General features: G+C 44.0%; 1 protein-coding gene across 1 annotated transcript in view; it reads left to right on the forward strand.

Annotated features, from left to right (window-relative positions):
- Positions 1-1985: 1985 nt before the first annotated feature.
- The window catches only part of sdk2b (sidekick cell adhesion molecule 2b), a 247597-nt gene continuing 223309 nt past the window's right edge, over positions 1986-26273 (forward strand). The window contains exon 1 of the mRNA XM_019270164.2: positions 1986-2941. Coding sequence (XP_019125709.2) covers positions 2854-2941 — 88 coding nt within the window. The 5' untranslated portion in view covers positions 1986-2853. The remainder of the gene's footprint in view (positions 2942-26273) is intronic.

A 26273-nucleotide genomic window follows, 5' to 3' on the forward strand; every position in this document is an offset into this window, starting at 1 on the left:
CATATCTAGGGTGCCACAGCGGTGCCTTTCATGTTTGCATGTGCTCCCTGTGTCCATTCGGCTCTGTCCGGGTACTCCGGCTTCCTCCCGCAGTCCAAAGACATGCTGGTTAACAGGTTAATTGGTGACACCAAATTGCCCCTAGGTCTGAGTGTGTGAGAGTGAATGGTTGTTTGACTCTTTGTGTCAGCCCTGTGATGAACTGATGACTTAAGGCTACCCCCCCTCTCACACAGTGCCAGCTAGGATTGGCTCCAGTCCTCTGCAGCCCTGATAAACGATGAGGGGAAAATGGATGGATGGATGGATCTTACAAATCTACATTATCCCAATGTAGACAGCCATTGATTTCCACTCTTTTCATGCATGAAAACGTATTAACAGACTCTTGTAACTTTCATGTCTGCAGTATTGAAAATTAATGGAAATGGCTGCATGGAATGATGATGACATGGAACATTTGAACATCTAAGCCTGTATGCCTCCCATTGCCACATGGCAGAATCATTTTAAGAGCTAAAGTACTTGTTTTTCGCCAATTACTTCCAGATTTCTTTGCCCCTTCTTTCTATCTTGTTGGCAGTGCCAAAAATGGCATCAGATGGTCTGGTTTAAAGGTGTTAAACATGGGTTCCCAGGGCAAAATGTCAGAATAGCTTGAAATAATTGCAGTCTGCTGCCGATAACTCCAAATCATCATTACCAGTTGTGTGGTTAATTCTAGGGCCAGATAAAAAAAAAGAAAAGAGAGAGAGAGAGAGAGTCTTAGACTGAAGTGAATGCAGCTTGCACTAAGCTGCTTTAACACCTGTGATCGCGGCTAGCAATTGCTCAACAACACCGAGGGCTAACACCTGGCGGCGTTGGCATCTGCAAAGGGAGAAGCGAGAGAGAGAGAAAAGCCACACAAACAAACTGCCTCACCACTTGTGTGCAGAAAGCCATGGCTCAAAACACTGTGTCCAGGGATTTTCTAAATTACCCCTCTTGCTGAGTTCAGTCACCGTAAGTACTTTGAAAAATCATAATCGGGTCCCTGAGCAGCCCTGGGGGTGGCCGAGAAAGCACTCCGTCTTGGTTTTCCTGATGTTAACTCTCCTATTAACTTTTGTGCAAGGTATCATATTTTTGGGGATAAGAGGGGCGAAAGCCAACAGGAGCCCTGGAAATCATGCTGAGAAACAACAGAGGCCATTACCATGGTGCATTATTTCCCTGCTGCCCCTGTGGTGGCTTAGATGGGACACGCCATTCGCAAAAAAACATTACAAACATTAAGCACTCCTGCTTTCTCCTGGCAAGGCACTGTCATTTTCAAGACAGGAACATTTGCTCTGTCATGCTCTCTCATTCTCTCCCTCTGCCTCTATTTTACTGATACTGTCATTTTGGAAACAGCATTTGCTCAGTCACTCATCACCCTCTCTCTCTCCCTCCTTCCTTCTGTCCCCCCACTCATTCATTTCTCACCCTCTCCTCCTTCTTCTCCTTCTCCTTCTTCTCCCACACAGGCAAAGACACAGACGAGATAACATGCAGCAGCAGTTTTCAGTCCGTGCCGTGCAAAGACTTAGCAGAGCCATTTGGTATTCTTTTCCTATTCATGTCATGCGCCTCAAACGGCGTGGGGAATTACATGCCATGGCTAAAAAGGGAGAAAAAGAACAATGTAAGAAGGGTGCTACACTAAAGAGCACAGTCTCAACCCTGGAAGTATTAAAATATAAATCCACATAATGATGCAAGGGGGGATAAAAAAAATACTGGAAGGTCAATAAACTCAGACACATTATAAATCCACAGAAATGTTACAATGATTTCTCCTCAGGCACTCTAAGCACCACTCCACTCCAAACCTTGGCGACACAGGCAGAGCACGTGTTCCTTAAATCATTTTAACAAAGGCCTATATTCATTCCACCTTTTTTTGTTATGTGATGTGGAAAGCAATAATAAAAAAAATCCTCTGTGTTTGGCTGTGTTGTAACGCGGAGTGCGTTTTTGCGCACGGCCGCATGGTGGCAACCTGCGCTGCGCTGCCCTGCACATCAGATCCAAACGTTTCCTCATAAAGAACCCGGGACTCGTCCTTATCCGACGCACACACCGGCAAGCCGGGCTCTCTCTCTCTCTCTCTCTCTCTTCCACGGCAGGCTCCGACCATGACAGTGTGACTACTCTCCTCCACTGGCTTCATTCTCTGCCCTTACGAGCTGCCGAACTTCCTCTCTCAGTGCTCTCCTGTCAAACTGAATTGGCGACCTTGACAGTGCGCTGTGGGGGAGGGATTCCAGCAAAAAAGTCTGTCCGCTGCTTTGGAGAAAAGAAACAAAAAAAACTGTGAAGCACTCGGTGGCGGACAACCGAGGGTGAAGTTTTAAGTAAGAGGTGGAGAAAAAGGGAAGGAGACAGCATCACCAGGAGAAGTGTCGATGAAAAAGTACCGAGGCGCAGCTTCTTACAGGTGCAACGAGAAATGGACTGTATGTGGATTTAACCTGGATTCATCTGATTGAGTTCCAGTACTTGAAAGAAACCAACTCAAACCGCTTCGGCACTCGGGACTAGGGGGAAATATCACACTGGGTCTGTGGAACTGGAGCACAATTTGAACTGTGACACAAATATAGGCTCTGTTTGACCGAATTTTTCTCCGGTCTCGACAGGCTGCAGCACCACCACCACCACCAGCAGCAGCAGCTCGGTTTTGCGCTCCCAGATCGGTGCGCTCAGACAGACAAGAGACCCCCCGGCGGCGGCAGCAGCAGCAGGCGGACAGAACAGCAGAACAACACCGGGACTCGGGACTCAGTAGCACGGGCACTTGTTGTCCACTCTACCCGATTTGGGACCATGTTGGAGGACTCCTGGAACAGATCGATGTGGCGCGCCACATGGATTTTATTTTTTTCCTTACTCATCCACTCCACACAAGCTCAAGGTAAGAGGGACACCGAGGCACGGTGCCAATTAGTCATCAGACAGGCCCATTAGTGTCTGTAGCTCCCCTGCTGTGTTTGGATGTTTGGTGGCGTTTCCGTACTGCTGCTTTCGGATCTGTGATGTGTTCATTATTCTTTGCCTTTTGCACGTAGCCTATAATTTTCTCATTAGGCTACACATCACTGTGACACACACACTCTGTCTTAATTGCAGGCTAGTGACACACTCACACATTGGCAGATCTCTCTGCTGCTATTCCCTTGATTACACATTTCAGTGCCACTTTTTTTTTAAACCCCCCTCATGTGTTCCTGTACTTCACCTAAACCTGAACTTTAAGTCCAGCTTGGCATAAACGTGGCACATTTTACGCACGGGTCTTAATGTTTATTATAAGCTTGTTAATGTTCAGGAATGAAATGAATTTTCTAGCTTGAGCACACCATAAGCGACGAATATGTTATGAGAAGCCCGGCTGTTAATCAGATTAATAAGCACTAATTAATTAATCAACCCCACTCCCTTGGAAATGAAACTTTTACGCGTCAAACAAGCGCCGCAAATAGACAGATATATTGATGTGCGTGTGTGCGCAGAGCATTAGATGTTGAAAATTAATTGCTTCTCTGAGAATTATGCAGCCTGCCTGCTCCCCCCGAAGCACGAGGGGAGTAATAGACATGTGTGGTAGTTTGGAGGGACTCGATTTTTTCATGAGTAGTTACTGGAGCTGGAGTGCGACTCAGATTCTCAGCGCAATAATCCCACAAGATCCCTGTAATATTCCTGTGGAGACTTGCTGGGCACCAGAGTGTGTCTCCAGTGCCCAACAGACAGTCTACTGTAACCTCAGGCCTTCTTTCTTTCATTTTCTTTTTGCCAAATTATATTAGATATATCCCCGCAGGGTTTGTTTTTATCTGATATTTGTATAGGAGACTATTATTCTTTATTATCATTAATGACAGTTTGTTTTAGGCAGCTGCTGTGGACAAATCAAAGTATGCAGAGGACATATTCTGATCAAAGAGACAAAAGCACATAACCTTCAGTTTGATCAGAATATTTGTACGATTTTAAAAGTAGAGTGGGGGTCTGTGTGGTTAGTGCCATGGGTCCTTGAGGGTGCTCCAGGGGGTCTTCAGTAAAATACAGCCTAATTGGTAGCTCGCTCAATAACGAAGTAAGGCAATGGAAAATAATTGAAGAATGGTGATCTCGATCAATGGCTGTCTTCTCCTCTGTGTGTAATCTTCCAGCCTTGACACCCCTCACAGGGGGTGTAAAGTGGAAGTCTTCCTGACATTTGGGAGTTTGGAAAACCTATAATTTCGACATATTCACAGCACACGTGTACGTGACGCGTTTTGAAGGTACTGATTGTGGGGTGGCGCTTGCATGGTGGGGGAAAAGGAAAAAAAACTCTTTGCCTTTCTCCTCTGCACCCTCTCCACCCGGGTAATTGGGATTCAGGTATTGCTGCCAGTGTAAGGAGGGAGTATTACCTCTCTAGATAGACTCTAAGCCCTCGGTGGCGCTCACTCAATAATACAATGTAGAGGAGATGAAAAAAACAAACAAGGCAGATATCCATCATTCATGAGGGCATATATCCTAGTGCCTGACATTTACAGGAGATTGATAACTCGTGTGTCCTAGGGATTAAGAATCCCGACATTGTTGCTTCCGCTCTCTCTATAACTGTATCTCTACCTGCCGTCTGTATCTGATTCTGGGTTCTTGTCCTCAGTCCTGTCTCTTCCCGTCTTGAAGCTTATTTAACTGAACAAGTTGAATGAGAACACATTATTTACAGTAGTGCTCTGGGGAGGAAGCCTTGCCTGCTTTTTTTTTTTTTATGTGCACATAAAGCAATATGGCATGCATGTGATTTTTATGTGTAGAAGTTGGGGATGAAGACTGCTCAGTCCACCCAGCGGTGGCCCTCAGATTTCATTACGTAGTCGCTCCTGCGTCGAAATGTAGGATTTAATTGGACTCTCTTCAGACCGTTCGGAGAGAAGCTCATTGAAAGTGACCCCAGTGTGGGCTGCTCTCTTTCCGTGCGATGATTAAAGAACATGATGAGGCGAGTAGCATGCCTCTGGATGGACATGTCAGCCACTGCTTGCCACATTTTAATGACCAGTCCACTGAAACGGCTTTTTAACGACAGGAGAACAGGCCTTCATCAGGACAAAGTGCTATGACGTCTTGCTTTAAGGCCTGCTGAGCCGTGATGATCTTCAGTTCTTGTGTTTTGTGCATTGTCATTCGTCGTCATTGTCCACAGCGTGAAGAGAAATCAAGACTTCAAATCAAGGCTTGGTCTGTCATGTTAAACGGCGAAGCGTTCTGCCTTCAAACAAAAGCCCAGACATGTTAAAACCCACTATTTCCGGTAGATGACAAATAAGCACACGCTTCTGTAAAGCATGTAAAAAAAAAAAAACAGGCCATCCTCCCAACTCACCCTGGATATTTTGTTCAAAGTGACAGTTATAGGAGCTGTCTTTCCTGTCCCACTGTTCACTTCCATTCATTTACCGAGGTCATGCGGAGACAATGCTGGGCTCGCCTGCTGGTTTCGTCATTTCTAACACGTCTATTTCGGAGCCCGGAGCAGCGGGGGAGGACTCTATTGGAATGTCATGTTTGGCATACATACTTCTGCATCACTCAGCATCTACAGATTAGCCTGACTGACTAGAGCTCGACTTTAGGAGCTTTGGAGGGAGTTGAGGACTTCATTCTGTCAGAGGCGTGGTACTCAGATTAAACATCCGTGAGGATGTTTATGACAGGTTGTGGGACACTCCGACATAGGAAATCAGCTATTTCATGCTGTTGTGTGGCGAGGATGCACAGAATGATTAGAGTCTGTTTTTTAGCTTACTGTATTCAACATAGAGCCTGACACAGTAATAGAAGTCAAGGATGTCATCTCCATTTTAAATCTGTTAGAAGACTGGATTGAAATTGTCTGGCTGGAATGAAATGCGCACAGTTTGGGAGCACCTCTCGACCGCCTCAGACGGAAGCAAAATTGGATGCGTTCTTATCACAGGCGACAAAATAGGGCACATAATCATAGACATGCGGCGGAAAATTTTCACTGACCTAGTCGATGGCTTTCAGATGAAGTGGCGGAAGCTGCGGCGGCGTTCGTCTTTTTGTCTCCTTGACGTGGCGCCGCCTCTTCACTAAATGGTCAGGCACTTTCGCCATCAAGACATCTCGTTCGAGGATGTGTAGGCACGTTGTGTTTGTGTACACTTGAGACCTTGAGAAGCCAATCTCCAATCCCAGGGTGGTTTAACACAGACAGCAGATGTCTGAAGCACAAATCAAGATTATTGATCAAAGCCATCTTTGATCTTTGATATGACTCACTCTTTTTTATTAGGCAGCGGGCGCAAGTGTTCTTTTTAGGGTTATTTGAAACCGACATGATGGATTTGGCCAAGGCCTTTTGGAAAAAAGAACTGATTGAGATTGTGGTGTGAGTGATACGTGGAGACAGTGGCGCTGAGAGAATGTCTCCAGACTACAAATGCCCTGATTTGTCGCACATCTTAATTGACAGACTGGGGGATCTCTGTTTCCTTGTAGCAGCTGTGCCCTGTGAAATGATTTGCAAAAGAAGTGGGGGGAAAAAAAAAAAAGAAGAGTGTCGCTGTCCCAGATCCCTGCAGCCAACGCTTTGGCAAAAGGTCACAACATATCGCTTTTTAGTATTCAGGGCTGGCGAGAAAACTCATGGTCAAGTCCAGTGATAGATTTCTCAGAGGGATGTCTAGAGTTTCACTGTGCTACGTTCGATAAAAGAAAACTTCCCACCCAAGGTCTCTGGTTGTGGCAAGTCCAAGAGAGAGAGGCGTAACTGAAAGATCTTTTGTTTTTCCTCTCTAGAAAGCATTTCCAGAGCTCTTTCGAGTGAGGCCTTTTTTTATTTTATTTATTTCTTTTATTGATTTGGGGCCACGTTTCCCAATACCAGTCATTCGAAGAGGTTAGGAATGTTTTTCTAAGTGGGACTCAGCATTAAAATCTTCATGTGTGCCCTGAAAAATCAAATAAGGGCAATAGCTAATGGATTCCATATTAAAACACTGAAAGAAATACAAATAAACCCACTTAAGCACATTGTTTGCTGGCGAGTGTAGACGAGTGTGTCTGCTATAACCTTATATGTAGATTAGATTAAAATAATGTGTATGCTTAATACGTGTGCTTGAACACATACTAAACCACGTTTGGAGAGTCACAGAGTACACAAACTGTCACTTGACAAGGCCGTAATTATGTGACTAAGAGGAGAAAGGGGAGGAGAATGGTGACACGTTGACAGGTCTTCAGTGGTTTTCCTATTCAGATGCGCAAATGCTGTATACAAGAAAAACACACGCTCCTTCCTTGGGTATGCTCTTTATCTGCTGTGCTTCTGCTTCAGATCATTCTCTATTTAAGTACGGCTGTGGCCAAAGGCAAAGCCTCAGGATGATTTGAGTGAATCTAAAAAGACCCCATCGGTGAACTTCTCACCTATTGACGGTTCGTAAACACAGCTCAGCCCCTCTTCCTGGATGTACAGACCTGAATCCCACAGCACAGTGATAGGAGTGTAAGCTCATAATCATCACTACACTCTCGCTTGTTACAGTTACATTCTATTATTACTCTGACAGCTTTGTTGAAATACCTCTTGAACAAAAAAAACTACCCAGAAAACAAAAGACCGTGTGTTCATCAATGTGCACGGAGAGCAGAGTGATTTGTATTTGCATAAAAGCCTCTTTTGTTCATTATTAATAAGGAGATATATGACAAGGAAGTGTCACCATCGCATCTTTAGAGCTTCAACCACTTCTGTCGGGGCCCGCTGTGTCCTCCTTTTCACAGTGTGAAGATGCCTGCTTTTGTGCAGCCATGTAAACGTGTGAGGAGGGAAGCGTGGAGATGTGTGAATGTGTCGGGCATCTTTGTCTCAAGGTTCAAGGTTTAATCTGCAACATCCTAACACGGTCTCTCACAGTCTGATTTTCTTGCATCGAGCATGCCGTTCAACATTATTCCAGTCATCTGAATATACTGGATAATCCCCCATATTTGACCTGTATAAATTCTGTTGTGATCAAAGCTTCCTGGATGTAAATAGGCAACCACATAAAAACTTCCCTTTCATACCTCTTCGATGAGTTGTGTAGGCAGAAGGACTCATGGCTCAGACTGATGCCAGTCTGGCGTCTAGCTGCAATTTTTTTTCCTGCAACTCATTGTGATATCGTCTGGCAAACCGGCGCGGTGGACCAAATCGAATACACGCAAGTGAACATTCCTGGTGGATTACTTGGTGACGTACGTCGTATTTCGATCTGAACGCCCACTCGGGGAAGTCAGCGGCACACAACGCATGCCAGTTTCAGCACTGACAGACTGATTATACCCTTGTAACTATATGACTCCAGATCTACATAAAACCAGAAAGAATAAAATGCACCTATACCACGAACGTCATGTCTTCATGTCGTGAGACAAGCATAAACGGCTTAAATATTCCCTCTAACTCACTCAGAAGCTGCTGTTTTAGAATATGCACGTATGGATACTTTATTAATGCTGCAGGAAACGATAAGGTCAGCCTAACTTGGGCTGAGATGACATAAAAATGGTGCCACCAGCTGTGGCTCACAATAGTACGGCAGAATCAATGTTATTTCACAGCTATGTGTTCAGTAACCGCGTTTGCCTCCAAATTCCCTCATCGGCATGCCAGCCACTTTCACATTTTTCACTCTCCTCTCATAGAGTACATTCTATGAACTTTAATCCCAAAATTTCAGCAAGTCCCGCTCTTTGAAACACGAGTTATGTAACCTCCAAAAAAAAAAAATGTCTATTGAATACGGAAGAAAAAGATTTAGGATGTCATTTTTAATTTTTTTTTCATCTCGTCTAAGCGCCGTGTCGCCAAGACATTCTGACCAGAGCGAGAAAATGTTGGGCTGAAGCGAAGATGAAGCAGCCTTACTCACAAATGCTTTCCTTTTTTAAGCTCCTGCCATCTTGCCCGTTGTCTGGAACATGGCACAAAAGCAGTCTGGTTAGTGTTTGCCCAGGCTGTCCCATTTGTCTTTGCATGGTTATTAGTTTGAGTTCTGTGTGCAGACTGGGATAAGATGCCACCCAGGGCCAGCTGGGAAGTCTCACTGTACATTGAAGTGGACAAGGGTCAATGTTAAATGACCCCGTTGGAGTTCTGTTCAAGAAAAACACAGGGATCACTTTCTCCCGTTTGGCTTTAGTCGTGACGGGCTGATTATCGTTGTTGAGCTATGTATTCTAATTGGGGTTCTGACTTAAGTGGATTATATGAGAGTTGTTGATTATCTTTTTCTCTCTGATATAGACTTAAACGGCTCCTTTGATCGTTCTGCTTTGCAAGCTGGATTAATTTTTCAGGAATTATTACTTTGTGGCTTACGTTTGTTAATGCGTGTTTTCACGTTTCGTGCACGGCGGCTCTTCGCATTCATGGAGATGTTTGATTGAATGTATTTGTAAAGGGTAAGCTTTTACATGTCTGTGCACCTTTTTACAGGTGATAGTATTTATCCTTTGATGAATAGTAGGGAGACCACTGATAGCTTACATGTGTATTGTACTTGGCTTTTCAGGGCGCCCAAGCGTTTTTCTTTTGAAGCTGCTGCTGCAGTACTGCATGTGTGCGCAACAATAAAGCTTTGGCTTGAACACGGCTTAGCGCCAAGGTTGAATTGAAGGATTTACGGTAGGGCATTGCACCTTGTTTTAATATCACCGGTGGTGAAAGCGTATCATGTGTTTCCACATCTGCCGAGCCAAGCCAACCCACTGTTCCACACTCCCAAATTAGCACCTGGAGGCCTTCTGCACCACACACCATGCTTCAGCTGCACAGCGCCTAGTATTCGAGTGTGATCCTCTTCTTTGCACACGTCCTTCAAAGTGAGGCTCCAAAAAATGACCTCTAAAAGCCAGAAGTACGGACGTGATTATGGACTTGAACTTTTCCCTCGCTCTTTAAGAGGGGGCCATTATGCATGCGGGGACAGAGCCAGAGTCAAAGCTTGTTTACCAGCATCATCCCTCGTCTGGCTAAATGGAAATGAGCGTGGTCCGTAGAGTGACACTAGCTTCAGGAGGCCCCCCTCCTCCAAAAACCTGGCTCGCTCATGCGGATCCTTGTGTGTTTTCTATGCATTCAGATGGGCTGAGGGCTTGAGGACAACCACCCCTGAACTCTGTAATTGCTGCTCCTCCCGGGTGAAATGTTTGTGTGTGTGTCTGCAGGTGAACTGTGACTTTGTATGCATATATCAGCCGATGTGTGTGTGTCTGTGTGTACAAGTGGCCTGTTCAGGCCCATCGGCCAGTAAGCAGTCCTTTAGCTATAATCATGTCCCTGCCATTCTGCCACACACTGGGTTCCCCCGGGGCTATAACAGTCTCCCTGCAGTTCTGGATGAACAAAAAGATGATGGGGGAAAAACACTGCAACTCTAGTTCAGGGAGTTCATGAGGGGGCATTGAAATTGAAAATCCCCAGGGCTATATATTTTGTGAATTAAAATGGATCAGGCTAAACTGGCCCCTCTTTTCTGCATAGTTTGGTACCGCTGGCATGATTCTCCCTTGAAGAAGCTGGATGACAAGCAAATCAATTTAATGGCTGAGATGGGGATGGTGGAGAGGCCTGATCAATTCTGACAATCACGCCATCTTTAACAGACATCTCATCAAAGGCCCATTCCCTTTTTCGCCATCCCATTACCCGTCTATCCAGCACTTGGATCCGCTGCCTATTTACCCATCCCATACAGGAATAATGGGGCCTTCACCCCCAGTTGGATTAATCAGCCATAACCATATGCTACCGTGTGCAATTACGCTGCAATTTTGACCAAGGGAAACAGCTGTTGCCATTTGAAAGGGTGGAATAAGATTGTAATTGCCTTAACTTTGATTTGTGGGGGTGCTTTGATTTGATGAGAGAACACATTTTTATGCTTTACATAATAATAACGCGGAATGGAGAGAACTATTAGAACATGAGACTTTCCCTGCTTCCAGCTTCCAGATGCATTCAGAAGATAACCTCGCTGTTATGAGCTATTACTCACACATTATAGGAATGAGTATGTTTATTCATTTGGGGGTTGTATTTGGCTTTCTATGTCTGGAGGCTGTGTTTTGGGTTCAGTCGTCTGATGACGTTTGAGTATACTTATGCATGGCGACGCCTTAACATTTCGACACAGGAGGTGTTTTCTTTGACCCCCCCAGGTAAGGCTGTCACAGATGTTTGCTGAAATTCCTTCACACCTCAGCTTTTTATCAGCCAGCCTTATTGCTTTACATTGTACATTACATGCATGACAAAAGAGTTTCTGTCCAGTTGGAGAGATCCATTGCCTCCTTCCTTACTTACTCTAGTTTTCCTCTTGGATGCGACTCCTCAAGCTCGTCTCTGACGTTCCGGCTTCAAATGCATCTTTTTTTGTTTTTGGCTACAATAAAAACCAAACACAGCTCACAACAAGATCTTGTAACCACTTGAACTTGAAAACCCGTCATGATAGGCTTGAGCGCACATGTGCCGTCTGGAGGTTTTCTTTCTTTTCTTTTTTTTTTGTTATCTCAGATCTCAAAACATTTGTCTAGGACGGGCAAAGAGTTGGACTAGGGTCAAAAAAATGCACCATTCATTGGACACTGTGGGATTTTCTTCAAATCCCAGCGATCGTATCCGCAAGACAACCAGCGGATAGACTGAAGATGCAGCAAGACAAAGTCCAGGAGGACAGCTGGAGACAGAATAGCTGAAGTGGAAACACATGGTACATTAAATGAAATGCAGTATGACAGTTAAGTTGAAGCTAGAGTGTTAGCCATAATGGAAGAGACTTGGCATCGGAGTCCAATATGTTGAATACAGTGAGCAGAATTCTAGGTGGATTTCTCAATTTTCCGGCCCCATTTTTGCACTTGTCAGTAGAGCAGACAAGCACACGAGGCATGTTTGAATATTTCATATGACTGGCAATTACTAGCTTTCTTTTCTGGAGCTTTTTTTTTAAAAGATGGATGTACTAAATGATAAATCTCTTTCTCTGCAGTTGTTAGATATTCCGTGTCTTCGTGTAATTAGCCCAAAAAGGAACTTTACACTGATTGAGAGCTACAAACGGGAATGTAAGAATGATATGTCTTTTTAGTGCGTCAATATTTCCTCCTTATTCTAACAATACAATAAGTGATTGCTCCCTGGTGCTGCTTTGAAATCTGTTCTCATTTAAATGTCTAAAACACATTCTTATTTTCCTTTTTGTCCTTGTTTGATGCTCAAGGGGGCCAGTCTCAAGAGATTTGAAGGCCCGGTTCCCTCAAACACATCTCACATCTCCAAAAAAAGAATGTTCTCTGCTGGTATTTTCACATTGATCATGGGCGCGTTTGAAGAGTTCCTTTTGACTCCTGCCAAACATCATGTATACACCAAGCACCATCCCAACGATTCTTTTTGTCAGCTGATGTTGCTTCACAAACGTCTCACGTGAGAAGAGCAACACGCGGAGTTAAGCGTCAAGAATAGAGCGAACGCGATCGCGGCAACTTGAAAGACTGTAATTGAAACTTTGGTAAGTGTCTGACGTTGTTATCACTCGAACAATGACACCTCCCTGCTGGTTACACACTTTGGAAACTCTAAAATTTCGCCTGCTGGGTGGAAGAACATTGCGTACGTTGACAGAAAGGCATATGTTCACAGCTTCTTCTTTGCACTTTACACTTGAGCAGGTACCCAAATGTAGATTTGTCAGATTAACATCTTGATTATCGTTTGCTTGGATGCACTTCACACATGACCAAGTCACTTAACACTGTTAACGGTCTACGTAATGAGAATGACCCGATGATAATGGAAGGTGACGGAGTGAGATGGATGTTTGGACGCAGGGCTTTGACCCGCGGCGTTACTTTCACTTGACCTCGACTCAAACGCACTCGTAGGTAAGCCTTCTTTTGCACGCGTTGGTTCGGATTCCCGCTCGCAAAAAAAAAACATGCAACACCTTCACATTTCTGTCCCCGATGCGTATTAGTCACACAAAGATAATCACTCTCTCTCCCGAGCTGAGCGGAACAGGCAGGAAGTGCTCCATCCATCTTGATTTGTCAATAGTTACAATTTTAATTACACCTGAGTGCTGTCAGCCTGCCAAGCTGGGCGGGGAGTATTGATTCGCTCCAGCTAATTGATTAATTGCTGTGTTCAAGGGGGCAGTTTTCCCCTCCACCCCCCCCGTCTCTTATTTTGCCATACCCTTCATTTTCTCTTTGTGTTTACAGAGTGTTAACGTTTCACTCGCAGGCGCAGGAGTTGTATCGCGTGGAATAAGTCAGGGGCTTGTAAAGAAGACCTGCCGTAATTTACGTGAGTTGGAGAGGGGCATGTTAAGGAGAAGAGGGGCTTATTTTTACTGTAGAGCAATAGGTAACGGTTCAGTACAAGGCAAAGGATGCAGTACATCACCGCAGCCATTATATGACAGTTAACAGGGGCGAGAGATTTGGAGGCACAGCTTCCCGACTCCTTTTTTTTACTCAAACCTATAGCTTAAATTTGTGTGGCTGTTTTTCAAACAGGCTCAACTGTCTGGCAGAATGGGGCGCTTACCTTTTTTCTTTCTTTTTTTTTTTTTAAATGCCATTTTAGAAGACAATATACGCCAGTGACCAAAGGAGTGCGGACATCCCGGTGGATTGGCCGTCTCTAAATCTTCCTCCCTGCCTGGCAGAGGGCTTTAAACCTCTCATAAAATGACAGAACTCTGGAGCTGCTGCGTGTAGCACAGCCAACCAGGCTGCATACACGAAATGAGCCCACTTAAAAAGCTAATTTTACTGTTGTCTGTCATTGAATACTCTGAGAATTGGTAGGATTTCGTAAAAAAAACCCAACCCAAACCATAATCGTGGTGGTTTAATGTTGTTCAGCACCATAAAAGGGGTTAGGCTTCGATTTCGATCAACTCTTTTTATAGCGTTTTTAGATGCTGCCACTTTTGTAAAACATTTGATGACGCTGAAAATAAGTCAAAAACGCTCCAGTGACTTCGATGACTGACTACTATGGTATTTATATTGTACATTCCTGCTTGGTCTTTTTAAATATTTATACTCAGTGTGTGGGCTGTCCTTAAATGATGGAGTTAATGAGTGTTGTGACAGTGTTTGTTTCTTCTGGCCGGTCAGGGTGGGCAGGGAGTCATAGCCGACATGATGACTAATGGAAAGACTGAAGATGAACAGGAACTGACAGACGTCATCATCAAGAGTTTATGTTTTATGATACGGCATGTTACGTGGAAACTAAACATAGCTGCACTCAGAGTAAGTTTAATTGTTTGAAGATGACCACTGTTGACATCCTTAACCTCGCCAGCTTGGAGGACACATTTTTGGATTGGTTGACCTTCCGTTATTTCCTGTTTTGGGTTGTTTTTAACAGTTTTTATTATTTATTTTTTCAGAGACTCTGATTTTCTCCCTGTCAGAAATCCCAGCATGCTCGGCTCAAAGACAATCTCTGCGAGAGAGGAGCGTGGCGCGTTGAATAAGTCAAACAAGTGTGTTGAATCTCTGCGTGACGTGCTTCAGAAACTTCAGGTGTTGGAGTACAAAAGCTCTCAGACATACACAGACATTCAAATTTATTTATTTTTCGATTTTAAACTTTCAAATCCTATTTTTAAGTTTTCAAACGTCAGCTTTTTGTTTTTGTGAATGTGACATGTGTACCGTGCCCGTGTAGTTCATTTATAGCCAGTCAGGCACTCACGGCAAGCTGCAGGGGGGGCTGCACAAATATACATTCTAGGAATGGTTAGCACGCTTTAGGTAACATTTTTAACATCAGTTATACAGCAAAGACAGAAAATGATGATGTGTTGTCGTTTCCCTGTCGCTCAGGTGTAAGAAAATCCAGACAAAACCTTGAAGATACTTTTTAGTGTGACTGCAGCAGTAAAAGACTTCTTGTGATAGCCAATTATTTCCTCTTTCAGTCCTTCTGAGCGCTATAGAATACAACACAACCTACGCACAGGTTGGCTACACTTCAGCTCCCCATGGTTTTTACTCACACGCGTACCTAAACATACAAGCACACATTTTGCAGACACATGCCGCGGCATGAAAAATGTCATTTTAACGCCATGGGGCTTATTTTTGTAAACACTACCTGGGAAAAGTAAACAAATGCACAAAAGCTGAGTGCTGCACACACACACACACACACACACACACACACACACACGTGCACGTGCACGTGCGCTCTCCCTTCGTGGAAGTGAGCAGAGACAAGCAGCACTGTTTCATTCCCCATCTGTTTCTTTCGTCTCCTGTGGGATCCAGGGAATGATTGTATGAGGATGTAGTGGTCTTTACAGACCGTGAGGGGGAAAAAAAAGAAAAAGAAAAAAGGCAAACACTTACAGGGGCAGAGGAAAGTGAGAAACACACACACACACACAAAAAGCTGTTTCTTTGACTTGTCAGCAAAGCTTAAAGTGTGTAACTCAAGCTGCCTGGTGTGACACGTTTTTCATTTGATTATTTTCTGTAAGCTTTAAATGAGCACTGACGTTTTAGGAAATATATATATATATATTTCTTTGCCCATTTTTACCCACAAACTGTCAGATGAAATTGATATTTGCCACTGAGAAGCCGGGTTTGTTACATAAATGTCCCATATATATAAAAAAGTGCTGTCTTCTTAAAATATGTGATTTTTTTTTTTTAGATGTTGTAAATTTTACGCACAGATTCACACACAGATTGTGAGGTAAAAGAGATTTGTTTTTTTTTGTTGTTGTTTTTTAATAATGTGGCTCATTGATGTGTTTTTAATAGTTTCTGGATAAAAATGGATCTCTGTGGCACAGGGGAATAAGATAAATCCGGCTTTGATACGCAAACCAGAAGACACATTGTTGGTTTCAGACATGCGATTTGTTGTCAGTAAGAAAAAAATATAGCGTAACACTGGGTTTATCTTTTGAACTTTAAGTTTGTGTGGTCAGAATTACCCCAGGACAACACGGATTAACTCAAACGGGGGGGTATACTTTCATGTAAGCAGGGTCTAACGGCCCTAAATTACAAAACAATTGTGGTAATGGTTTGGACTGAAGGAAGACTAAAGGTTTGACACAGAATCGATTGACAATTTCTACCAAATGCTTTAAATAACAGTCAAACCAGGTGGAGGCAAAGGACAAAAGGTGCATAGCAGTCGGGAGGGTTAGGACTGGGATTGGTTGATACCTCGGTGACTTCCGTGCACTAAAATATATATTCTCCACTGGAAATACACTAACTTAGCTTTGCATGAAGACAGAAAATGAGAATGAGATTTTAAAAATAAATCCTGGAAGGTCCAGACTCGTTTTTTTTTTTGGGGGGGGGGGCCTTTAGGTCCCAAAAATCAAAGATCTTTTTAAATAAATCAAGAAAAACAATTCAGAATTCCCAATTCTGAACTCTTGTTTCTTGCATCTTGCATAATATGTAATGTAACAGGGCAGCAGGAGTTCAGGTGTGAAAGCAGAAGGAACCTCTCGGTCTGAATACGGTTGCGTTGCTGTTTTCCCTCTTTTTGTTCCACCGCAGAGTCTCTGGTGCTGTAAGAGACGTCGTTTGGGCAAGATGCAGCAAGTTGACCGCTCGCTTTCTGCTCGCGTCCTCGAACAATAAAAACTCTATCAGAACTCTGTCGACGCATGACTCACATGAGTGTGAGGCATAATTCCACAGCGTGAGTCATTAGAGAACTATCTGTAAAGCCTAAACTAATTGCTCTATCGAAACTTTGTTTCCAGTTAATACACAAGACACGGCATGTAAATCAAGCTGCTTTGGAGGAGGGATGGCTAACTTTTGCCCCTGCTTGCAGTCTTTGTACTAAGCTACCCAAAACATGTCCCTGACCTACTGAGATGAAATTGGTATTGATCTTACTCGGGCTTAGATTGCACACAAAATTGTCTGAGAGTTTCTTTTTAGATGATTTTTTTGCAGCTCGACTATACTGAAGAAGCTGTCTTTTTATTTTCTGAGCACAAATATTCTTTATCTGCTCCTTTTCAAAAAAAATGTGAACTTTGATCTTACAGCCAAAAGAGATTGGACACCATTTTATTGTAGAAAACTACCGTAAACCTTTTTAAAAAGTGAATATTCTCTGCTCGGCAATCATTCAGTTCACTCACTGAGCCATGCACAGATTTAGATACAGTGTCCTGGTCGGACTGTCATTCCTTGGCCTCTGCAGCTGCCGCCTGGCCCCCACGTCAGGTGCAAACACACACATAGGCCTTGATCTTTTGACCCGCACAGCTCTTGTCGGATGCCCAAAAATATCTCTCGCACCCACCAATCCGTCACGTCTGGTGAAGTCAGACGCGCTTTGCTTGCTTGCTAAGCCGGAAGACACCGTCATGTCAAAGAGGATGTGGTGGTTCGCTGCGACGATGTACCAGCTGACGAACACAAACAAGCTGTCTGATGTTGTACTAACAGATCCCTTACGGGACTTCTCTGTTTCGCACCGTTCTCTCTTTGACTGACTGACATTTTTTTTTTTTTTCCCCCTGTGTTATCACCGGGAAAGGAGGCTTTGAAATTTGATTGACACTCGTGGTCAGAAAGAACCTTTTTTCTCAGTCTGTTATGGGAGGGGAGGCAGATAACAGGGGGTTAATGCTGGCAGCGAGCTGACTGGACTGACAGACCAGACAGACATTTCTGTATTTGTCTCTGGGAGACAATCTGTCGGGCTGTGGGGCATCTCTGGCCCAAATCCAACCCTGTTGTTCAGCCAGGGCTTGAGGGGCAGCTGTGAGAGCTGTGGGCTGTAAACTGTCCATCGCCTCCTCCGCAGGTACAGCCGGGCGAAAAAGAAGCAGTTAGATTCTTCTTTTTTGTTTGCCTGAAGGCTCCACTCCGCTCTCTCTCTCTCTCATCTATCTTTTCTTGTTTTTTAATAGTGGTCAGCGATTCTCCCTTTCTCAGTCTTTCTCTCGGCTGTCCTTGTTCTCTTTCTGCTCGGCTTCTTTCTTTGCAACGAGCTTTGAGGGATGAGGAGGGAAGATCAAAGACAGCCCGCACAGTCCGCCCTCCAATATCATTAGGCGATCTCTGATGGCGTTATTACAGTTTCTGCCACGTGTTTTATTTATTCTTTTTCTATCCTTGCTTGAGTGAAAGCGCCCGTGTCTCTCTCTCTCTCTCTCGTGTGTGCATGTAACCAGTACGTGCCTTGCCTTTCCTTCCTCTGGCACGAGGCCCGATACTGCCGTCGGGCCGCCCCTGCCATCAGCCCTTTCATATTTGAGCAAGACGTCCATGTTCCCTCCAGCACAGTGCATGAGGGAGCTGCCCTCTGTTTGATGTCACTTCTGTTTTGCTCTGATCTTCCTCCACCAAAGCCTCGCCGCGGCGCAGTCATACACAGGAGCCCGAGATAATGGAGAAGCTCTGTGACGGCGAAACATCTGGAAGAGCGCAGGAGTAAAGGTCTCAAACCACCACGCTGCATCAAAGCTCACCTCTACTTTTTTTATTTTTTCTTCCCGCGCTACTTGATGGTAATTAAAATAGCGCCAACCTCAACAGTACTCATTAAAGGATATCCAAAGCCACAATTATCGTACTGCACTTTAAAAGTGAAACACTGTGACGCATCTGGCGGATTAGCTGAGATTGGAAAAACAACTCATTTGTTTCAGGTTGTTTCTTTTTTTTAATTGTAATCCTTCGTTTATGTCACGCCACTGCAAAGATTTTAGGACAACACCGGAGCTCTGAGGCACAGAGGCATGAGCTGTATCAGGCTTTGTCCACGCAGATGGACAGTACTGGTTAATATGATCAATCTGCTGTTGGTTTTAGGTCTGTTCGGGTAATTTGATAATAAAAAAAAAACAACAAAAGACTGCAAGTGATACCCTTTGACGGTGAATCTATTCAAGAAGCATCTATCTCACCGGCACCATCTGTTTGTACGCCTACAATTATATAAATACATACATAATAATACATTTGTTTGTATGTATACTATGCATATAATCATATTTCTGCGCGGGCCAAATCTGGCAGATGTCTTCCTTTTTCTTTTTCACATTTTTTGCAGATTATGTATGTAGATTTAGTACATCCTGTATGTGGTAGAGTTTCTTTGTCCCTTTTGCATAATGTATTATAGCAATCCATATAAAATATTTCACATTTCCGGTGCCGTTATACAATCCCATCTCTCTTTTTCCACCTGATCAAATGCATGCATTTTAAAAATGACAACCGCCGTCGCTGGAGATGTCATTTTCATACGGCTGCAGGTGAAACGTGTGAATTGAAAGGAAAAGACGCTGTGGGCCGGCACCTGTAGGTGATTCGTCCGAGAGAACGGCGTCTGATGGTGAATACTGGCTGAACCTGTCGTGTCATGGAGCAACTTTTCCACCACCACTGCTCCCGCGTGCTGGATGCTGAGCCTTTCCCAGCAACACGCTGAGTCCTCACTTCCTCCCACACGCCTCAGTATGTGTTACTGTTCGGCGGCGGAGGGTGGAGAGCGAGTTTGGTGGTGGAGGTGGAGGTGGAGTAGAAGCCGTATAAGGCAAACACTGACAATAGGTGTCAGTGGGGCTATTAGTTGACACATGAATGTTTGAATTGCTTTTGGAAATCTATTTTGCCAGAAACTCAAAGCCCATGCTGTGTGTTTTTTTCTCCTTTGGCTAAGAGAGAAGAGTCCTATGCAATTTTCTTTTCTTCTCCCTGTGTATGTGTCTGTAATGCACATTTGCTGCAACCCTGCAAGTACCACATAACTGGAATGTGTGTGTGTGTGTGTGTGTGTGAAGGGGTGAGCAAGCATGCAAGATGGAGGGACTGAAAGATTGAGAGAGACAGGAGGAAAGAGGGAGGGTGGCGGAGGCGGTAGGGTGGGGGCAAGGAGACGGGAGCCTGCACAGTTACTGAATCCATAAAGGATGAAAAGGGCCTTGGCAGGAGTCTTAAGGGGCTAATAAAATAAAGTTCTCTCAGATTAGTTAGCTAATAGAGCTGTAACATAGTGTTGCGTCTTAATGTTGAGGGGGAACACGGCCTCCTGTGTGCTGGCTGTGATGTAGGAGGGGTGATGAGGTAAGAGTGGGTGGGCAGGCACGGGGGTTAGGCACTAACAGAGCACCTGCTGTGAAGTAGCCCTCTGGGTCGGGTTGCTCAGTCAGGGGTGAGCATGGAGACCAGGAGTGGAGAGGGAGTCTACCTGGCATGAAATTACTCTCCCAGCAGCTTTAGTACTTACCGTATGAGATCAATGCACAGAATCCCTGTTTTTCTTCTTCCAGCTCAAGGAAATTAGTGTTTTTGTAAGACATCAGATCTACTGTTTGCACTCGTATCGGCTAGCTGGCAAAGACAAAAAAACCCCAAAACGAAACAATGATTTGACTGCCTGAATGAGAACTGGCCTAGTGTTCGGATTGTTGCAGCTTCAAATCTCAAGGAGCAGTTCTTCAAATTTGAAGAGAGCGTAATTAACCACAGCTCATTGTTTGTGTTGTGGTGCTCTTGCTATTCAGATTCACTCGGTATGTTGGCACGAGATAACGGGGGGAAAAACCAGAGCGGCTCATCAACACCGAACCCCGAAAGAACAGGTGTGCAGGAAGTGGAAGGGATTCCATGAAGGGAAAACAAACCTATCTGAGACAACAGCAAAGCGGACATTGACCTTAAAAGATTAAAAGCTCTCTAGACAGAATAACCAGGAGCAGCTTTCTGTGATGATAATGAAATATGTGGCAATTCTGAAGGGGACAGAAGGTGAGGAGTGGCACAGAAAGTGTCTCTGACGCCGGTCGTCTCGTGAGCAGAGTCTAAAATAAACTTCAAACGGGAAACAAAGTTTAAGCAGATGTCAAAACCTTCCCTCATTATTAAATCCACGGTCTGTCTTATTCCGTCGCGTCCTGTCTCGCTGTTCGGTTTATACCCACAAACGGACAGTGTTCTGAGCTGTATTCCAGAACGCTGCGATTTAACTCCTAGGCGTGGGCGCAGAAGTGCGTCTTTGAAGCCGCCTTGAATCGGTAACCTCTTTCCAGATGACGGAACGATCAAATGCCTCTCTCTCTCTCTCGACCAATGCCTCATCCTCCCATCTTCCGGCGCCGCCTCGGCGCTCGACACAGTGAGGCATTGTGATGAGCGCAGATTGTGTGCGGCGTGGAAATGTGGAGTTGGCTGGAATGTTATGTATCGTACACGCAAGGCCAGAAGTTAATTGACAATACAGGTTGTGCAATCCTTTTTAAAAGGGAGCTCTGCAAAATGTCGTTAACAGAATCGAATTGTGTTTTTACGCATTTTTGCACTCTGAAAGTACATTTGTGCTAAAGAAAAGATGGAGGACCTTCTGTGGGTGATGTCTTTAGACACTAAGGGTAACTGTGGGAGGGAAAATACTAGTGAATGGTGGCCTTGCTCTTGAGATGAGAGAAGAAAAGCAAGGAGGGGTAGAGAGGAATATGAAGTTCTCTCCAGAGACTGAAGTGGGGAGAAAGAAAGTGTAGAGATGAGCGGAGAGAGGAAAGTACCTTGTCTCTAATAACAGAGTGTGTGGAGCTTCCTCTGTGCTGTCATTATCATGGGAATAGTTCATGAGAGGCCTCTCAGAGTGGAGACTGATTGAGTGCGTCATCTTCATTCTCTTCTCACACCCTGCCTTACAGCCCCCTACCCCTCAGTGTGATCCCACTCTTTTCTTCCTCACATCTCATTCTCTCCGGATCTGTACGCTGGCTTTTGTTCTGAGGAGCCCTCATTGCTCTGTGATGTCTTGCTAATGATTGTGTTCTTTTTTCTTTTTTAGCTTCTGTAAAATGGAGCTTGTTATCTTCTGAGCGAAAGGGTCCATGGGTGTTCGTGTTCTTGGGTTGTGGCGGTTTGTGCACCTAGGTATGCGCCGCGCAGCTTGTGTGTGGGTGCGTGCCTTTCGCATGGTAATGCACATAATGTGTGGGCATAGAAGTGTGCGTTCGTATCTGCGGTACTGTACATCTTTGTACTTCTTTGGTGATAAGAACTAAGAAGAATTTATTCGTGACCTCTAGCCGTGAACTTTGCAAAAAAAAAACATACTTACTCTGAAGTTAGGAACTCTGAAAGTATGGAAACTAATGGAACTGCCTCACATTGTCAGATTCATATAGTCTACCCAGCTGAATGTGATTTGTACGTAAAGGGCCATGAAGATGGAAGGGTTCTTTAAGTGAAAGTATTGTGCGAGTTCAAGTTGAGTAACGCGGCACTGAATTACTACCCTGGTTTGCTTCTTTCAAAAAATCTGGAAGTAAATGCCGAATAAACTGCTTCCAGTTTCTGAACTCTGACAATCCGCTCTGTGGACCCAACTACGGGTCCGAAACGTACAAATAAAAAACAAAAAAGACAAGCCCTACGAGTTATTATGCTCTTTTCTACTCCTACAAGCTAATATTATGATTACAGTATGTTTTCCTATGATATATACACAGTTAATAACTATAGTGTGCTCTGTGATACATGTAGGGTATTGCTAAAGCTACTCTTTTAAGAGAATTTAGGGTTGAGCTGCAAGTGTCACTGTAGCTGTTGTGTATCTATTGGGGCATGAGTTGCATGTATTTCATTTTATCATATCTACAATTCAGGTATCTGGTGTCGTGGCAACTTTAGACTGAAGTGTGCATGTATACAGTAGGGCCTAATGTAGGCAAAAGGCAAATAGCAGCCCTTTAAAAAAAATGTTTTAACATCAAATTAATGACATTTTCCCTCATCGCAGTCCAAAGTTTCGGGCTCGTTTGACTAATCTGTTGTCGATCAAGGCGCCCATTACATCCCTTACTCACATTTTCAGTAGCTTTTATGAGGTTTTGAGAGAGCGCTGATGTCTTTTATCTGGATGAGGAAGTGATGGCTTTGAGTGCCAGTGTCTTAACTGGACACCAAATTAATCGATCAGATGGAGAATGTAATTAAGTCTAGGTATATCACAGAGAGCTGCAGGTCTGGGCTAGGCTACTGTAAAAGCCATTACTCGGACTGAAGGCAAGGCAAGAAGAATTCAACATCTTTCAAACGGTTTGATATCAAAAGGAATAAAAGCATTGCAAACATACAGGGCTGTGTCTTCACTGCAAGTATAAAACTGCCTCAGTCGCCCAAGGAACAGCTGCTGTAAATGGACCTAAAATAAACTGAGCATGATTGGCAACCCCTGATCTTGTAAGAGGGACAGCCACCCGAGCAGCACTTAAATGATTGGGAACTCTTAGCTGAAACAGTATCAGTTGTTTTATGTGCTGGATGGGAACACATGCACACAGACACATATGAGCAGAGTGGAGCAGCAGCAATTTCAGCTCCACGCTCAAATCATCCTGTAATCACTCTGCTCCAGGCCACTCCAGGTTTTTCTATTTTCCACTTCCCAATCGTTCTTTTTTCGCTCGCAGTGAAGAGAGAGAAACCCGCGCATATGATAAATGCTGCCCTTTTTTCGTTGAATTATACAACACAGAGTGAAATTTTTTTTGAGGAGTTGTGATGGCATAGAAAGTCGATACGAAGACGTGAACAGAGGTGAGCAGATACGGATTTTGGCCCTGGGCGCTCTTGACGCATCGGGCTCGGGATGAAAATGTTCCAACTTGAGCAAAGAAATTTGCCGTTATCTTCACTTTCTTAATGTGCAGAGACGGCTGCGAAAAGAAAACTGTGTGCCTGGAGAGTAATGTGAGAAACAAAGGGAGCGTAACCCACTGCTACCACCGGTGTACTACCAAAACCAGATCTCCTTCCCTTCCTTTGGTGACCTACAGACTGAGAAGGAAAAGCAAACTAATGTAGTCACTCTACTGCAGCCCGTGAAATGGCAAATAGTCTCCCGTACTCCTGAAATCTGTGTCAATGACATCTGTTTTACATAATGAATTCACTGAGCAAGTGCATACCCGAGACTTTCTTTTTTTCTCCCTATATTTAGCTAATTCTTTATCTGTGGGAAGGAGAGAGATAGAGTCTTACTGTAGCGGATTAGTTTGACGCCTGATCTGGAGCTCTTAAGCTATTTTGCGCTTTTTCCAAATGAAATTAATTGAGAGCATTTGCGTTCAGTAATAGCCGCTGTATTAGTCGCATTGGCTTTAATTTACTCCTTTTTTATTCTTGGGGACCCACTTGTTTGCTCCCGGTTGCCTCTTTTCGCATTTCGATCTTTGCCATTTCACAGCGCTGCAGCTTGACCAGAAACAGAGGGAGTTAAAGTGGGGTACCATTAATAAAGACTAAAGCCATAGGCCGGTGCAGTAGCTGATGCTGTAATGATTAATGAGGATTGGACTTTAGCCTCAGTGGTGGTATCTCTGTTGAATTAGGCTCTGATTACGCCTGGCTGGGTCACACATGACTAATGGCTCTTGGGTCTAATTCATCCTTCCTTGAGCCGGGCCATGTGGAATTACTATGTGGATATAACTCTCTCTGTGTGTGTGATCTGACGTCTTCTTTAAAAGAGCTGGCATGCGTTTTGCACTCATGCATGTGTGTTTACGTGATATTCCAAAACAAATATTTCCTCCCTGTAATTTTATTGCCCTGATGATGGCTCCTTTGCCCCATGGGGGAGCACAGTTTCTCCATAATTAAGATTTCGCCATTAAAATGTTGGATTATGGTGGCGCCTACTTAACTACAATATATTTCTCTTTCCCTAAGGGTTGTTTTTGTTCCATTAGGTCTTCATGAAATGGCTTTTTGTTTACTCATTATTATTTGGTTTTCATAGCTGCATTGTAATTTGTTAGCCTGAGTAGGAGGAAAGCGGCAGGATCTGTTGCGTAGGAGCTTATTGTCCTACCGTCTGCCCTCAAAGACAGGCTCGGGTTATCCGACGCTGATTGGAAAACTGAATATCTTAGTGCATAGGGGGGCCAGTGGAGTCTGGGTTTCTAACCAGATCACAAGACAAGAACATAGATGAATATTATACATTTGAAATACTTCCTTTCTACAACATATGTGCCTATCAACTACAGCTGTGTTTTCATCCGGATGTGTTGCCAGATTTTAACTGAATTATGAGCAATTTGGCAAAAGAATGCACACATGAATGCTTCTTTCCATCCGCTGTCGTTATGCAGTTATTAGAAGTTCAGAATCAGTCGGGAAAACTAGAAGAGGAGGGTGGAAAAAAGATAATCCCAGTCGAAGCTCGACCTGTGAAAAACAAATCATGAAACGGGATGGAAGCATGACCTTTCCGTTTGCGTCGTGCATTAACGTAAGGAAGGTTACATCAGATCCGTGTGGAGTGATCGTGGATGTATGATGGAGCTGTTTGGATGGTAGTGAGGAGATTTGCCGGAGTGGAACGGCTGATCAGTTGTGGGAGTTCGACGTTCGCTACATCAGATTGTGAGAAAAGCGATTCCATCTCGCAATAAGTGAACAGCAAAGACGAAAAGAAGCATCGCCTCAAGTGACCTTACTTTTTTTTCTTCCATCAAACTTTTCTCATATGATACTTTGAGTATAGTTTGTGGTTATGGCAAACAAAGCATGGTTAAGGCGCAAATCTTAATTGTCTGGTAATATTCCACCACCCTTGGCTTCCACACTCTTGCTTTCTGCCTCGCTACACTAGTTCCCACATTGGCACTGAGTGTTGGCATTGGGCTGTGACATGCAGAATTGTCTGATATGGATGTAATTCCTGGGATACTTGGCTGAGGTTGCAGACTTGCTAAGATAAGACCAGTATGAAACTAATAATAACCCTTTACTCTTCATTTGTGTATGTGGACCGGATGATAATTCAATATTGGCGTTAAGCAAGTTACAATAGAACTTATATTGTGACAAGGTGATGTAATCTTTTCTTTTACATGTACAAAGAGTCTAATCCTTTAGCAGCGGAGCATAGTTCATAGCTTTGAATGTGATTGTTGTTTTGTTGCATGACATGATGAACCACGGTTTTGAGGGAGAAGATGCTGGTTACTGGATCAGTCATAGTTGTGCGTAATCCCTCACAGGCCTGGCTTTGTGCCTTTGTAACCCCTTTGACCTTTTATCTTTAGAGGGGATTATGGGAAAAGCCAATGCAGTTATCTTAATGTCCAACTCCAATTAAATTGCTTTTTTTTTTTCCTGCTGCGGCATATACGTAT

This window comes from Larimichthys crocea, chromosome XVI, assembly GCF_000972845.2.
Source record: "Larimichthys crocea isolate SSNF chromosome XVI, L_crocea_2.0, whole genome shotgun sequence".
Lineage (NCBI taxonomy): Eukaryota > Metazoa > Chordata > Actinopteri > Sciaenidae > Larimichthys > Larimichthys crocea.